The 16,460-nt window shown below is 39.1% G+C and overlaps 1 protein-coding gene across 8 annotated transcripts in view; it reads right to left on the reverse strand.

Annotated features, from left to right (window-relative positions):
* Positions 1 to 2,001: 2,001 nt before the first annotated feature.
* Positions 2,002 to 16,460, reverse strand: part of CNOT4 (CCR4-NOT transcription complex subunit 4) — a gene marked incomplete at both ends in the record, with an annotated part of 79,444 nt that continues 64,985 nt past the window's right edge. For 5 of the 8 annotated variants that reach the window (XM_079711504.1, XM_079711501.1, XM_079711502.1 and 2 more), the window contains 2 exons: positions 2,002 to 2,303; positions 2,983 to 3,195. In XM_079711504.1, the coding sequence (XP_079567630.1) occupies positions 2,002 to 2,303; positions 2,983 to 3,195 (515 nt within the window). The remainder of the gene's footprint in view (positions 2,304 to 2,982; positions 3,196 to 16,460) is intronic. The other 3 variants (XM_079711506.1, XM_079711505.1, XM_079711503.1) reach the window with 1 other exon arrangement.

Raw genomic sequence — 16,460 nt, forward strand, 5'->3', positions numbered from 1 at the left:
CCCCCTACAATCCCCCAAAGCCTTGATTACAATTCACTACTACCTGATATTGCTTGTGTGTTGGGCCACCACTTTCCAGTACAATGTGAAGATTCAGGTGACTGAAGCAAAGCCTACAGACCAGAGAAAGCCTACAGTCTATACAGACATTTATTTGAGACAATCTGCTTTACATTTTTCAAAAACTATGTTAAAAATTTGTTTTTGGTAGCAAATTGAAGTACAGAGTAAATGTAAGGAGGAGAAAATCAATCTGAAAGCACAGAATGTAAAATTTAAAAGATCTACTTAGTTCATCCTACAAAGATCCCCTTAATGGATGTAGCTGGAAATATGCCAACTCCAGCTTTGGACTTCTGAATGTAACCCAGATCATACAGATTCCTAGCAACCTTGTACCCTCTTTTGATTAGTGGTGTGACCATCTCTCCATCATTAGGTACTCCCTAGAATGGCTGGTCAGGAAAGATTTCTCTGTGGGTTTCCTCTATCAGTGTTTCCTGATCTCTTTCCCGTCGTGGCACTCACATGTGCTGCTAATTGTATGGCACCCTGACTGCTGGGGCTGCCAGGTCTCCCCAAGACAACCAACATCTCAGCACAACCCAGCCTATCTGATCCTTCGTGGCCCATGAGGCTTCTCAGTTGGGAAGCTCTGGTCTGCACAACACAACAGCACAAAGAAGCATCTTCTATTGAAAGCCACCGGAAGAGGAATTCTTGAGGATAAGATGGGCTGACCTTCAAAGATGGCAATGACCGACAGTAAAATGAATTTTTTTCTGATTTCTTCTTCTAACCCATCCTCTCTATTGCTGAAGATGTAAAATCAATGGAAACACCTGACGACTGTCACCACAAAATGTTTCAAATTCACATGCAATAAAATGGAAAAACAAAAACAAGAACAACCCAAGGGTCATCATCAAGTTTTCTGTTTTATTTAAGATTTTAGTTTTAATTCTGAAGAAAGAGGTACATTTTCTTTTTTTAGTTTTAGCATTAGGTTATAACCAGGTTTCTGTTTTCTTTTCTCCTGTCTTTTCAATACTGCACAAATATCCAGAAACTACAGGGTTAAGTAAAAGCTGCAGGCGAGGTGTCAGAGATTTGCTCCTGATGGTGATCAGATGGCCCCAGAGCAGCGCTATCTCAGAGTGCCCTTAGTCAGGTGAATTTAAGGTAAAAAGAAAAAAAGATTCTGACAGAGGAGAAAGATTGAAGAAATCACTTATATTTCAGCACTTATATTATGCATAGGTATTAAATCTGTGAATAGTTTTTTTCTTTAAAACATTTGAATTTACTTTAAATCTAAAGCCAAAAATTTTTCTCCTTTAAAAAATCACTTCTCCCCTCCTTATAAACTCTTTAGCAATAGGCCAGTTACTACCGCAGATCAATTTGTCTCTCCATCAACTTCCGATAAATTCTTTTGTTTAACAACACAATCAAGTCCTCTCCATCAACTTGCCAAAAGAATTAAAAATTAAATTAAAAGCATTTTCCCTGCAATAGTGATAAGCTGAATACAAGATGGATGCCAGGACCACTGCTTTCCCCCATGCATTTAGCCATCTCATTTCAATCAACCTGGTTTTCAAACTTCTGCAGTTGATAATGCATTTACTTCACCTTCCCTATAGATTAATCATCATTTTCTGCTAAGCAGATTATGTCATTATTATGCGCAACAGACAAACAGTAATTTTCTAAGTATCGAGACTGCCCTTTGATTTCTTTTCTTTCCTCCTTAAAAAGGCATTTTTAGAAAACATTCAACAGTGTCACTCAAATGCTGGATCAACAGAAACTTTTACAATAAAAAAATGATGGTAATGACCCTGCGATCGCATTGCATCTGGGGTTAGGGAGAAACGAAACTGATCAGGAACTGGATTCTTCAGAACATAAGAGATGAGAAGGGAGCTGTGGGTCGGCTGAGAGGGAGAAAACAGGGTGGGACAAATCCTGCATTTTCTAATGAATTCTCCTCTTTCCCTAATGGCGGTCCAGTGTTGAACTCTGTAACAAATCTGTGGGGGTTTTGCTGGGGGGTCTGAAGGCTGTCTGAAAGCCTGGGGGTGGCGAGTGAAAGCTGGAAGGATTTGAAGGAGGAGGGTAGGGATTCCAACTGGCTCTGTGCAAAGGGATCTGTGTGCTGAAGGGGGCGCTGTGGTGGGTTTGTGATGGAGCAGCACTGGGGCCGTCCATCTCTGTGAGGGCCTGAAGGGATTTTAGCCAGTGTGGAGGATTGTCATCTTGAAGAGAGTCTAAACTGTTTCCTGAAGATGCTGGAATACCTAAGGAGAGAAAAGAAAACAAGAAGGAAAATGGTGAGTTTGTGCAGAAAGCATAAGAATTTCATCAAACAAAAAATTTTAAGGCGTTAGTTTCTCCAAAAAGAAACAAAGAATTACAATTTTAAACTCCTTCCAAATAAGACCTTCTTAATCTTATGTTCCTTTTATTCCCCACCCACAATGACCACGATTTATTGTCACACAAACCCATGCCTCCTCTTCAACTATACAGACATCCCCCAGTGTCACACAGGCAGAGTTGCCAAAATGAATCCCCAGGATTGCATGATGTTATTTCCCAATTGTGCTTCTCTTTCTCTAATAGGGATACATAAACAAGATAGCCTTATAATAGAGAGCTTTATTTTTTAAAGTGGAGTATGTTCCTTTGAGAGGATAAGTCAGATCCTTTCATACTTTGAGACCTACAAAATACACACATTCTGTCAGATGTTAGTACCTACTTACACCAAAAGAAGCAACCTAGGTACCAAATGCCTTGTTACACAACTAGGCCAACAGAGTTAACTGAGGCTACATGACCCCAGAGAACGAAACAAGCTACCACACACTTGTGGCTTTGGGAAGATTACGTTGAAGAGACCTCTTGTTTTTAGTTAATCTGTGCTAAAAACCAAACTGATGGCAGTCAGTGGAGCTGAAGGAGTGAGAAAGTTACCTGTGATGATGGCTGGGTCTGTCCAGCTGCCAGGGCTGTCCCAACTCGGGCTGTCGGTGGTGGCAGTGTTGGACGTTGGTGCACTGTGGCTGGCGTTGGAGGGGGAAGAAGAATTGGGCAGTCCACCAAAGTTGATGTTAATGTTGGGTAGAAGTGCCCTTAGCCCGTCCTGCCATTCCTTCATATTTAAACTCTCTACAGAACTGCTGTTGTCTGGGAGATTTACCAACAAAAAAATGAAAGATAAAAAAAAAAAATAAAAAGCTGACGTTAGAAACATATGTTGTTCTTTAGTGGTTAAGCGGGAGAAGAATTATTCTTTCTTTATTGAGCCTTTAAAATGAGTTGTCCTAGCAAGATAAACTTGGTTAGGATTTTGCTCATGAGCTCAGAGCCCCTGAAATAAGTGAGGAAAAAGTTGCTCAAGGATCAGGAGAGGGATCCTTGTCCTTCTTACAGACTCTTTACCATTTTCATTTGTAAGTCAATAATCCAGTTTAAAGACTCAATGCTCCAGAGCACAATTTAGTTCCAGCTACATTATAAAGTTTCAGTTAGTGGGGCATTTAGCCAGCTGAGCTGATTTACGCTATAAAAAAAAGCAAGCCTGTAAAGTTCAATATAGGAGTGTATTCTGAGCCCATTAAATGAAAGAAAAGTCATTTTATGAAGAATAAACATAAGCCAATAGAAAAAGAAAAATAATTAAGTTCTTCCTGATTATAAAACTGATCATGTATTTCAGAGGAGAAAGGCAGTAATGAATAGGCTTTTGAATTTGAAAAGAGTATTTTTCCATTAGTCACAAAGGCCAAGGAGACAGGGGCGAAGCTACCTTTTAGATGGAATCATTTCCAGCAGTCTGCCCACTCTATACTTACAGTTCTACCCACCATTTAAAACACAAGTCCTGGAGTCCTACAGTTAGTTCTCTGGTTCTATTTACAAATAGCACCAAATATGATAAAATACTATCAAGATAAAAAGGGTTTCATAAATTGTGACTAAACTCACTTGATCTACTACCATCCAGAATCCACATGATATATAACTAACTGGCTGGGGGGAGCAGAGGGGAAAGCATAAAGTGTAACTACTACTTAGAATAATTGCTTTATTGAAAATAGGACGGTAGGTCAAACTACCAACTGTGGTTTTTGAGAAGAGCATAGAAAATTATTTCTGGTTCTACAGAATTGATGAGCAACCACCACTGATGATGATGATGATGATGATGACGATGACAACGATATTCTATCAGGTACAGTCTATGCTATTTGGTGAATTCAGAGTTTTCTTTTTATAATGTTTCCTTTGCACCAATCACTAACCTATGCCAAGTTATAACATTTCAGCAAGTGAAGCTTTTAACCCTATTGATGTTATTTATAAAAAGACAAAAAACTACAACCAAATGTAACAAGTCATCTCTGAATTTACTTAGATGAAGAAAAGACAATCTACACTCTACAGACTAGTCAATAGAAAGGAAAATAAATTCTTCAAACCGAATTCCAATTCACAATCAGTGTAATTTCCTAAAGCTTACCTTTCTATTTGCATCCTATCTGACATTTGCATTGTGTTGTACAATTCACAAAGCACTCTTATAGTCCATTATTATTTCATTTGATCCTCATGTTGTGAGGTAGGCAGAGCAGGGGGAAAAGTGTGCATTTAACAGATAAAGAAATAGACTCTAGAATAATTTGCACATGTCACATGACTTGTACCGTCAAGACCTGAAACCCAAACCCTGAGTTGTTTCTTTTTTAGTAACACCGAGCTCTCACTCTTGTATAGACTATTTACTTTATATTTGTATAGACAATTAATTGGCTTTTTAATAGGTTAAATGTTTAAGGCAAATCCCAGGGGCTTGTGAGACCCATGATGAAAAGGAAGCAAAAAAGAAACACGGAAACATTATAGTATGTCCATCAGCCATGACTAGTAGGAGAAATATTTCGCTAAAGGAACAAACTGGAATTTGCAGCCAGGGGAGAAAAATTCTAATCAACAACACAATCATCAATTCCCCCCACCCCCTAGTCCACTCCAGCTGCATGAGGCATTAACAAGATGACACTAATAAAGTCCTAGAATACCCTCAATTACAGGAAGGTTCGGTGGCTACATTCTAACCTTTAAAGTAGTCACACTGTCAGACTGAATAACTTAACTTGTTTTCAATTAACCAAAAACTTGAACTCTAAACAAGGAAAACTTCACAGGAGGGAAATAAAATCTCCCTGATATAAAAAGGTGATGTACCACTACATGGGAAAATTTTAAGGAAGATTAATGCTCTTGAACTTTAGGTAGCCAAAGTCAATAAGAAGCCTATGCAGATGATTTGAGGTTCCCTCTTCCACTGCACAGGGAAAAAGAAAAAAACCCATAACTTAGTAAAACCCATTTTCTCCTTACTTTTGCTTTACAGTTAGTGAGAACTGGAACTAAGGAACTTTGCATTAACAGAATAACATTTGCATTTATATAAAGTTTATCTGAAAATCAGTATTGCAATAAAATCGAAAGACATTTGTTCACAGGCAGGGGATATATGGGAACTCTCTGTACTCTCCACTCAATTTTGCTGTGAACTTAACACTGCTCTAAAAAAATAACATCTATTTAAAAAGAAGATATTTGTTTCTCTGATTTTAGGCTAATAAAATCAAGCAAGAGTGTGTTAGCCAAAGACATTCACAGATGGCACATGATACAGAAACAGTGAGAAACTTAGATCCTCCCAGGTGAACTACGCTTATAAGATACCTTGGGGAATAAATTAGCTAGTTTATAATTCTCACAATCTTGCCAAAAACAAAGTCATGTGCCTAGACATCTTGGGAGCCTGATATCATAGAGGACTGGTTTACAGTGGAGTTGTGAGTGTCACTAGGAAGTGGACTGACTCATTAGCTCTGGGAATGGGACCACTATTCTAAGTAGTTTACAAGAAGAAAAGAAGTTTTCTTCACTGTTTTCTCTACTACTGCTATGCCAAGTGTTGGCACAAAGAAGGGGCAAGAAAAAGGAAATCAGATAAATCCTAACCCCATGAAAATTTCAATAGCCACACTTGAAATCACCTCCTCTACCTCCCTGCCCACCCTCCCACCCCACCTCTGACCCAAATTTGTTTTGGCTGAGAGGGCTTCTGGTAATTCCATTCCTTGCAATACACACAGCAGGGTTGATTAACCTCAGCACTACTGACATTTTGGACTACATAATTCACTCCTCATCATGAGGGGGCTGTTCTGTGCTGTAAGATGTTTAGCAGCACCGCTGGATGCCAGCAATGTGCGCACAACTACCCCCCACCCCCAATTCTGACAATGAAAAATGTCTCGACATTTGCCAAATGGCTACTGGGGGGGCGGGCGCAAAATCATCCCTGGCTGATAACCACTGACACAAAGGAAGCTGATTCCTTTGTTTCTAGGGCTCTAAATAATTCCACTCGAATACACATTTCCTTTTAAATAGTACCAGGACAGGACACCTGGATGCAACCTGATGCAACTTCATTTCCCTTTATTTACACAGGACTTCACACTGGCATACGATTCACTATGTACAAGTCCGTAGGTCTAATGGAGAAAACACTGGGCTGAAAATAGCAGATGGACTGTATAAGGCAACCGTAATTAATATAACCTTGAGCATGTAAGTCTCGTAATTAATATAACCTTGAGCATGTAAGTAAGTCTCTTAGTATGCTTCATAAGTAAGAATAACATCTGCCTTCTCTCGTAAGGATAAAATAAGAGAAGGGAAAGCAATTTGAAGACCATTTATTTCTTGATAGGTGCCTAACAACAATTTTTTTCTAATACTCAATACTGAATAGATAGTAGTTTCCAAAAAGCCAAGGTAAGAATATTTCTCACTTGCCAGGAACTGGCTCTGGGCACAACAGTCTCCTCCTAGCAATGGAGAGATAATACCCCGTATTCTCACAGGGGTACTGTGTAGTCAATCTAACTAACAAGTCTTCTCACTACCAACACAGTACAAAGACAAAGAAGACATAGAAAGCCCTTTAAACTTTCCATAAGCGAACTACAAAGAAAATCAAGTCACTGAACATACTTTATGCTAAATGATACTAATTTTATTTTTAAAGTATTTAATTAGTAGTAGTGTAATACATTAGGGAAGGATTGTATATTTTTAAAGGATTGCTAATATGTTTAAATGTTTTATGATGTTAAAAAATTAATTTTAATTTATAATTTCCAAATATGTACAAAACCACTGTTTTCGGTTCTAAATAATTTGAGGGCAGGAGAGCAGGTGAAGTTGTTTGTAGTAGTTTTATTTTTCAGAGTAGAACTCAAAGACAGAATTTAAAGTACTTTCAAGATGCCATATACCACACTCTCATAATTCATTGTGTAAGAAGTACCAGTATACTTCAGTTTACCTAGCACAGAACACATTTTATTAAAGAAGAAATTATGGTTAAAATTCTGCCAGTTTGCTGGTAGCCTAACACCCAGTCCGTAAGAAGTCAATCATCGCTCACTAAGCAGCTGACAAGTCTAGATTTTAGCAACAGTGGCAACAACAAAAAATGTATGTGTTAAAGCTGCCAAGATAAAAGTCAAAGCAACTATTTACTGAATGCCTACAGTGTCTAAGGACAAAGCCCTTAAGCCATGACTCCTGTTCTCAAGGAGCTTCAAGTCTAGATGGTGAGACAATGCAAATATGGGAAAAAACTCAATAACCACAACCTGAAAAACCAACAGAAGAAATGTCATGGGGTTGTACATGATTAATAAAGGCTATAAAAGTTTAGTAAAAAGAAAGGCTAATTAGGCACACGTGTGGAAATGTGCTGGTGGGTGAACAAGAGTTGCAGTCTCTCATTCATGGAGTTAAGTTCATGGAGTTAAAATTCGTAGATGCCCTGAGCCTGAAAACTCCACGAGAGGTTAAAACTATCTTTGGTATTTTTACATAACACTAAACTAGTCTAACTACTTACTAGGAAATACACATACACATTTTATAAGCAATGATTATATTACAAAATAAAATTAAGCTGTGTCTGACATCAGGCCTTTCACAGAAAATCATAAAGCAGGAAAAGATGAATGGCTTAGGCAAGAGCACACATTATAGCGGCCAAGTGGATTTCCTCAGATTAACTGCAATATATTGTTATAACATGTAAAACTTTGCTACAGAGAACAAGACTGTGGAAAATCTGCTCCTTATGATAAATTGTCACTGGTGACAAGCCAATGAGTTTTTCTGGCTTGCATAAAACCTTCACCTAAAAGAACAATTTTCAAATTGGTTTCACGGACTGCAAAACCACCTCAGGAGCCACTGGGGAGGAAGGGGACAGGGTGGTAGGACAACACATCCCCCCCACCTCCTGATTTCATCTGCTTCCATTTTAGGGTAGCACATAAGATTCCATTTGAAAAACAAGATCTGCTAAGAGGGAAGACAGAAGATCTGTGTATAATGACAACATGGTGAAATAAAGCACACTTAAGGGGGAACCCTAAAACAAAAGGCTATTCCAAGTTTTTGTTTCCTCTAATACAGTTGACACCACCAGGTCAGGATTCTGTCTCTGCTTGGAATTTTGCCTCTATCTTCTTTTTGGTACCCCCTCCACAAGGTCTTTTTATTATAAACACATAGGTCTTATTAATTAAACTAGCTAGATGTAACTAGAGTCACAAATCCACCAATCTGTCCACTTTCATGTTTGGGCAGGGACAACTGGCTCACATATTCGGCCCTGATCCTTAGGCTACTCCATTCCCGACTGCAGCCCCTAGGACCAGAGATCTCTTATTTCAAGTTATATTTCTGGTAGCAGTCTACGCCAACTGGGAAGTAGTCACTGAGCGTTCCGGTCACAAAATATTCCTAAAAGAGTTTCTTCTGTTCATCAGTTTTTAATCCTTATCTCATAGCTACTTCCCAAAGTCTCAGTCTTCAATTTGATCTTTTTTTCTCACAAGCTTTTATCTTCCTTTTCTTCACCGTTGTCCTTTACAGTTCAAAGCCAGAGGCTACTTCCAACAGGTAGGTTCCTTAGTGAAACAAATCTTTCTTGGTACAAGGGGTTGTCCATCAGAAATCTAGTTCCCATTATGGTTAATTCTTACCAGTTAGACTCTCAAGTATTCATACATTTTTAGAAGGAGACACAGTACAGCCTGTCAGCCGCGCTACCCCTCACTACACTCCCCACTCTGCCCCCAGCCCTGTTAGACACTAATTCCTGTGAGTTTGGGGACAGAGTCCATCTCTACCAGTATGTGATTTCAAGAAAGCCTAAACTTTCTCAAACTTCAACATATCTCTAAGCAACTCAAATATAAATGAATTACGCTTGTCCTATATGTAAAACCAAACTTTAAAGAGCACACAAAATTTCTCCTATCAGAACTTAAAGCCTTCATGACATAGGCATGTTGTTCTTTAAGGACAGTCACAAAAATCATTTCAATTTATTAACTAAAATATGAATGCTTTCAAACAGATTTATAAAATCAGTTTGTTTATGAAAAAAATGTTATTCTACTTAAACAAAAAGAACTGACCCTCAAATTTCTAGGATTATGCTTTATTATAAAAAGCAAGATAGACCACTACTGCAGAGCAGATTTGCTGGGGCACAAAATCTTAAGGGTTTAATAGATCTGAAAGTAGAGATTAAACTATGTGAAAAATTTTAAGAACTCAATGAAAAAGAGTTCTGAGAACAGAAGAACTTGAACAAAGTATTAACAAAACACAGTCAAATTTTATTCCCACTAGCAGAAGGAAGTAGAAAGGACATAAACAGGAAAAGAGAGGCCTTGAGGATTAGCTAAATATGATTTAGACTTTCTGGACTCTGTCTTTACTTCTTGCCTTTCTCTTTGTCTAGAATGCTTTCCCAATCTCTTTGACTAATTTTTACTCAATCTTCCAAAAGTCCACGTCTTCCACTCAGATCATTCTGGGTGACAGCACTGTGGTCTGAACCACACTTATGTGGCAGCACACTGTGCTGTGACATCCAGTATGTACACCCTTATGTGTACTCACATCTTCTCTCACAACTCTAATGAAATGCCTGCAATAGGCTATTTTATAGATACTTGAGCATGCAGCTCAGTGTCTTAGAAACTTGATGTGTTTCAAGATATCTGCTGAGTTAAAGATCCAACTTGAGAGGAGCTGAAAAACCACCTTCCCCAAAAAAGCCTATTTATTTCACATCTGTATAATGCTACGAATCAAGCTGTTCTCTCAAAAAAGATGCAAATCTTTCTGACGGCAGGAATGAGCTAAATTTGGGGGCCCAAAAGGCCTCTCTGAAAAAAGAGGCCACTAAAATGACATGTTTTCAATACTGCTTGAGATGCCAAAACACAAGCAAATATAATTTTTAAAATCCAATGCACCAAAATAAATAAGGAATGCTTTCTAAAAAAGATATTCTAATATTATGTGTACAGGATAGTAAACAGGCCTATTAGCTATATTCTACCCATTTTTCTACTCTAGACACTATTCATTCACTCACTATGCACTTGATGCACTTGATTACCTTAGTACCAACAATCCGATGAACTAAGTAAGTAGTAGTTTCATTTTACAAATGGGGAGACTAAGTAGACTCTGGTACTTTAAAGAATTTGCCAAAGGATATATAGTTCAAAAGTGCTGAAGTCAGTAATCATATCCATTCTGACTCCAAAGTGTTTGTTCTCACCACTGAGCACACTACCAACTAGTCCGTGTCCTGGCAGGACTCATGGGCCAAGAGAAGGGGAGGTCAGACACATTTAAACAACTACACCATGTGATAGTAAGTGTTGTTCTTGTATGAACAAAGTCCTGTGGGGCACAAAGAAGGAAATGAACAATTCTGCCATTCTGCATGCAGGATAAATGATGACTGGAGAAGCTCAAGGGAAGAGAAGCTGATATGGAAAAGGGAAACGGCATTCCATACAGAGAGAGCAGGAGAAGCAGCTAATCACAAAATACAGTAGGAACCCTGCACGCTATACGGAGATGTGTTTTACACAATGTGTACTTTTCTCTTCTAGAATGTTCCTACGAGGATCTATGTTTGTTTTGGGGGAAGAATCAGACCATCTAATGAGAACCAGGAAAACATCTCGATGTTTGCTTTATGAAGGATCTAAGGAAGTAAAATCTATTAAAAAAAACAGGAAAAAATACCTATGGAAAAAAGTTATATAAAGCTGTACATCGAATGAAGAAAAAGTAAACTTAAAAGTTAATGCAGAAGATAAATACATTCTTAGAAGCATTATAATCTGTATTAGATAGAACCAAGAAACAGAACTAAACGATGGGGAGGGACAAAAATCCATTATAAGAAATCTATAAAATTTCAAATTGGAAGCTTGGAGGAAAGCATTTAAGTGAGCACAAAACTGAGAACTATGAACAAAAGCCTCGTGAGGACATCCAAGGACGACTGAGGGAACTTATCATCCAGGAGAAGATATACAGATCCACCAGAATATGATTTCACTGAATTATAAAACTGCAGAGACACAGAGGATGTCAACCACCCTGACATCTCTGAGAACTAAATCTACCAGAAGAAAATAAACCTGAGAAAATTCACCTCCTGACCACCCCTCTTTCCCAAGTTGGAAACAAGGGGGAAAAATTTTATTCTGGACTTCTGACCAACAAAGAACAGGCTGGCTATTGTGAATATAATAGAAGCCCTAAGGAATTCCCTGGTGGCACAGTGGTTGGGAATCTGCCTGCCAATGCAGGGGACACGGGTTTGAGCCCTGGTCCGGGAAGATCCCACATGTTGCAGAACAACTAAACCCATGTGCCACAACTGTTGAGCCTGCACTCTGGAGCCCGCAAGTCACAGCTGCTGAGTCTGCATGCCACAACTACTGAAGCCCACGTGCCTAGAGCCCATGCTCCACAACGAGAGAAGCCACCACAATGAGCTCACGCGCCGCAACGAAGAGTAGACCCCGCTCACTGCAACTAGGGAAAGCCCGCGCATAGCAGTGAAGACCCAATGCAGCCAAATAAATAAATAAATTTATTTTTTAAAAAAATAGAAGCCCTAAGAGTATGTGACATAATTTTAGGACTTTAAGAAGCAAGGAATGAGGGCTTCTCTGGTGGCGCAATGGTTGAGAGTCCGCCTGCCGATGCAGGGGACGTGGGTTCGTGCCCCGGTCCGAGAAGATCCCACATGTCGCGGAGCGGCTGGGCCTGTGAGCCATGGCCGCTGAGCCTGCGCGTCCAGAGCCTGTGCTCCGCAACGGGAGAGGCCACAACAGTGGGAGGCCCGTGTACCGCAAAAAAAAAAAAAAAAAAAAAGAAGCAAGGAATGAGACTAACTAGATTGAGTTCTTGGATGGCTGGCATCCTGGCTACTTTTGCAATCACCACAGTGTATTGCATTCACCTGTTTATATATTAGTTCTTTCGCCTAGACTGTGAGCTCCTCCAGGAAAGGGGCTTGATTTAATCCTCTATGTATATAGCGAATAGTTCCTGAACCTGAACCTCAAGAGGTATTTAATGTTTCCTAAATGAACAGCCTTGAACATTTGCTTCCAGGTTTTTTTGAGAAAACATCTTTCCAAAGATTTAAAAAAAAAAAAAAAGGAAAGGTAGGTCAGGATGGTCCCCTGGTTACAGGAGACACTGATTCATAGACCACAGAAGATGCTAAAATATGAACATTCTGGCTATGCAATAAATAATTCTAATAAGGAAAAGAAATTGGGGCGAAACCTAAAGAAACCAGTTCTTGTGCAGGGAGAATCTCATGGGATAAGATGTGAAAAGAAAGCTTAGAAAAGCTGGATAGTTATGTAACCTACCTGTAGATAAGAGTATCATAATCCTTGAGGATTAAAATCAGAATCCATAATGATCTGAAGCTTGTGAAAAACGCTGAAGGCATAAAAAAGCTAAGTTTGGAACAGGAGAAAATTAGGAAAAGCCACTGCTCAGCCTGTCATAATGCTAAGTCCTGAGAAAAGCCAGATCTATGTAGTTCCATCTTCATTTTGCTTCCTTCCATCTTCTTTATAAAACAGCATGATCCTCAAACCAGAAATGACAGATTAAACAATGTGGAGAGAGAACTGTAAGTCAGAAGAGATGCAAAGACAGTAAAAGAACATCTATTCAATTTAAGTAAGTTTAAAATTTCCAGGTGCAAAATGGATTCTATTCCAGGGTATTAATCCTCACAGATGTCATCACAAAACCACTGTTAAGAGAAGTTCCGGGACTTCCTTGGTGGTGCAGTGGTTAAGAATCCACCTGCCATTGCAGGGGACACGGGTACGATCCCTAGTCCTGGAAGATCCCACATGCCGCAGAGCACCTAAGCCCCTGTGCCACAACTACTGAGCCCATGTGCCACAACTACTGAAGCCTGTGCACTCTAGGGCCCACATGCCACAACTATTGAGCCCGCGTGCCTAGATCCTGTGCTGTTTAATAAGAGAAGCCACCAAAATGAGAAGCCTGCTCACTGCAACTAGAAAAAGCCCGTGCATAGCAATGAAGACCCGACGCAGCCAAGAAAAAAAGAAAGCGAAGTGCCGGGTAAGGAAGAAAAGGCAGACTCTAGAAGCTACATAATTATAAAATGAGTTCTTGGGAAAATTCTGAAACAGATTAGAAGCTGGATGATTTCTTTAGAAATGAATATGATAGGTTTAGCAAGCACTGCTCTATTGCTTACGTTTGCAGGCATTTTTTGTGAGAAATAATATATAGCATTTTGGCTAAAACCTCAGCTCCTTTCCAAATGAAATACACAGGAAGTTTAACTTTGAGGTGGAACAGCAGTCATGGAGGCAGCTTCTACTGACAATTGTTTTCTACTAGAAATGTCCTCCTTCTAAATGCTATGGTCCATTTCCCTTCTTCTATTGTCTGCCCAAAGTCAAAAACTTTGCAGCTAAACTCCACTTCCATCCCACTGACACATCAATCCCATAAAGCAAATGGAATAGAGTGATCAATGAAAGCCAAAATGCATTTCCATAAAGAATCAACCATATCAAAGTAATTTATCCTTTGGACAGGCTTTCTAGGATTGTCATAACTACAATAGATGTTGAATTCAGCAGTTTTTGGAAAGTTTTCTAGTGGTAACCTTTTGGTATATGATAGTAAAGTACAGCATGGATGACAGCAGTGTTTAGATGAACTGTCACAGTTACTGTTAGCCTGAAAGTTCCTGAGATAGTGCTTGGCTTATCTTTGACTCCATGCTTTTTATTATATTTAACAAAACCTACAAAGTTTATTTAAATATGCAAACAGAAAACTAATTCTAGAGAGGACAGAATCAATAATTAAAATTATACCTATTCTTAAATTAAAATTCTTAAAATCTTCACACAAATGTTATTACTGTTACTAGTAACATTTATCTATCACTTTATAATCATGTAGTCTTTCATATGATAAACTTGTAAGATGGTGATATACAACAGGATACACTCTAACTACACCAAATCCAAACACATAAAATTTAACATGTATACATTCAGATTTTTAAAAATTCATTAGCAAAGTGTAGGATGGAAGAGATCTAATCAGTCATGTGTATGAAAAAAGGTTTAGTGGTTTTACTTATATCATTTGATATAACAATTGGGTAATGGAACTTCTAAAGAGGTAACATTAAGACCATGTAAATTGATGTGAAATGTCTAAATTAGCAATTGTATGACACTGAGCAAATCACAAATGATAACCACTCTGAGCCTCAGTTTTCTCATTTACAAAATAGGGTTAATAACCCCACAGGATATATATATATACATATTTTTTGCAGTACGTGGGCCTCTCACTGTTGTAGCCTCTCCCGTTGCGGAGCACAGGCTCCGGACGCGCAGGCTCAGCGGCCATGGCTCACGGGCCCAGCCGCTCTGCGGCATGTGGGATCTTCCCAGATCGGGGCACGAACCCCTGTCCCCTGCATCAGCAGGTGGACTCTCAACCACTGCGCCATCAGGGAAGCCCCCCACAGGATATTTTTATAAAAAGACTCTGTAAACTCTAAAGGAATATACGAACTTTAGTAATAAGAACAGTGTTAATGAAAAAGGAGATTATCTAATCACGTCTGGATTATTAAAGTGTGAGCTTCATATTTTAAGAAAGGCATTCAGGGACTTCCCTGGTGGTGCAGTGGTTAAGAATCTGCCTGCCATTGCAGGGGACACGGGTTTGAGCTCTGGTCCGGGGAGATCGCACATGCCGCGGAGCAACTAAGCCTGTGTGCCACAACTACTGAGCCCGTGCACCACAACTACTGAAGCCCGCACACCTAGAGCCTGTGCTCCGCAACGAGAAGCCACCGCAGTGAGAAGCATGTGCATCTAAACGAAGAGTAGCCCCTGGTCACAACTAGAGGAAGCCCGCGTGCAGCCATGAAGACCCAACGCAGCCAAAAATAAACAAATAAAATAAATAAATTTATTTTAAAAAAAGGCATTCATTGTGTCATGCCAAAATATGTGTAGAGGAGAAGTGGGCTACAGAGAGAACTAGAAACCATGTTAGGTGTGAAAAGGTTAAAAGGACTAAGGATGTTTCATCCAGGTCTAGTAGTTACTAGACAAGCGGAAACTGCCTTCACATATTTGACAAAAGTATAAATGGGAAAAAGATTTAGCCAAGAGAAAAAATTCTTTAACAATTATAAGTTCCCTAAAGAGAGCTCCCTACTTAGGAAAGTATTAAGTTCCCCAAACAGCTCTTCATTACCCACACAGAGAGTTCTGGAAAATAAGGTATTTATTTAGAAAGACTTTCTGAATTGTGTGTATACATATGTATGTGTATGTATGTGTATACATGTGTGTGTGTGTATATATATATATTTGTGAGTATCACAAATGAGAAACTGGAGGTAAGAAAAGTATTGGTTAGGTGAAATTTTTTAAAAGTTGTGTGTGTGAAGGGAGGGAGCAGTGTGTGATCCTTGGGAAAATAAGGATCAGTCAAGAGCTGAATTTCCAGAGTTCAGAGGTAAAGAAGATAGAAGAGAGGGACTGATCATGGAGTGGTGAGGGGAATCTTAACACTGAACTGAAGGCCACAGTTCAACCCAGAGGTGAGATAATTCATGTGGAAACGAATCTAATTAAGGTCTCCAGAAGTCCAGATTTAACACAAAGCAGATCCAGATCCAGGCTTTGCAGACCTCCAGAAATAATATCAGACACTAACATTACTCTCTCAACCATGAGTTTTCATTCAACAAACATTTATCGAATATCTACTCTGTATTATTTTCTCTGGGGCTTGATGCTATAACATTTTGCAGCAGCTTCCTAGAAGTCTTGCTGCTCTGCTTGTTTTGTATTTCTTCAACGGATCACTGCAGTTTGGCTATTCTGAACAAAGCAGTGATAGCTTCTGATCGTTTAGTGCCAATAAAATATTTTTATGCG

The sequence above is a fragment of the Hyperoodon ampullatus genome (assembly GCF_949752795.1).
Source record: "Hyperoodon ampullatus genome assembly, chromosome: 9".
Lineage (NCBI taxonomy): Eukaryota > Metazoa > Chordata > Mammalia > Artiodactyla > Ziphiidae > Hyperoodon > Hyperoodon ampullatus.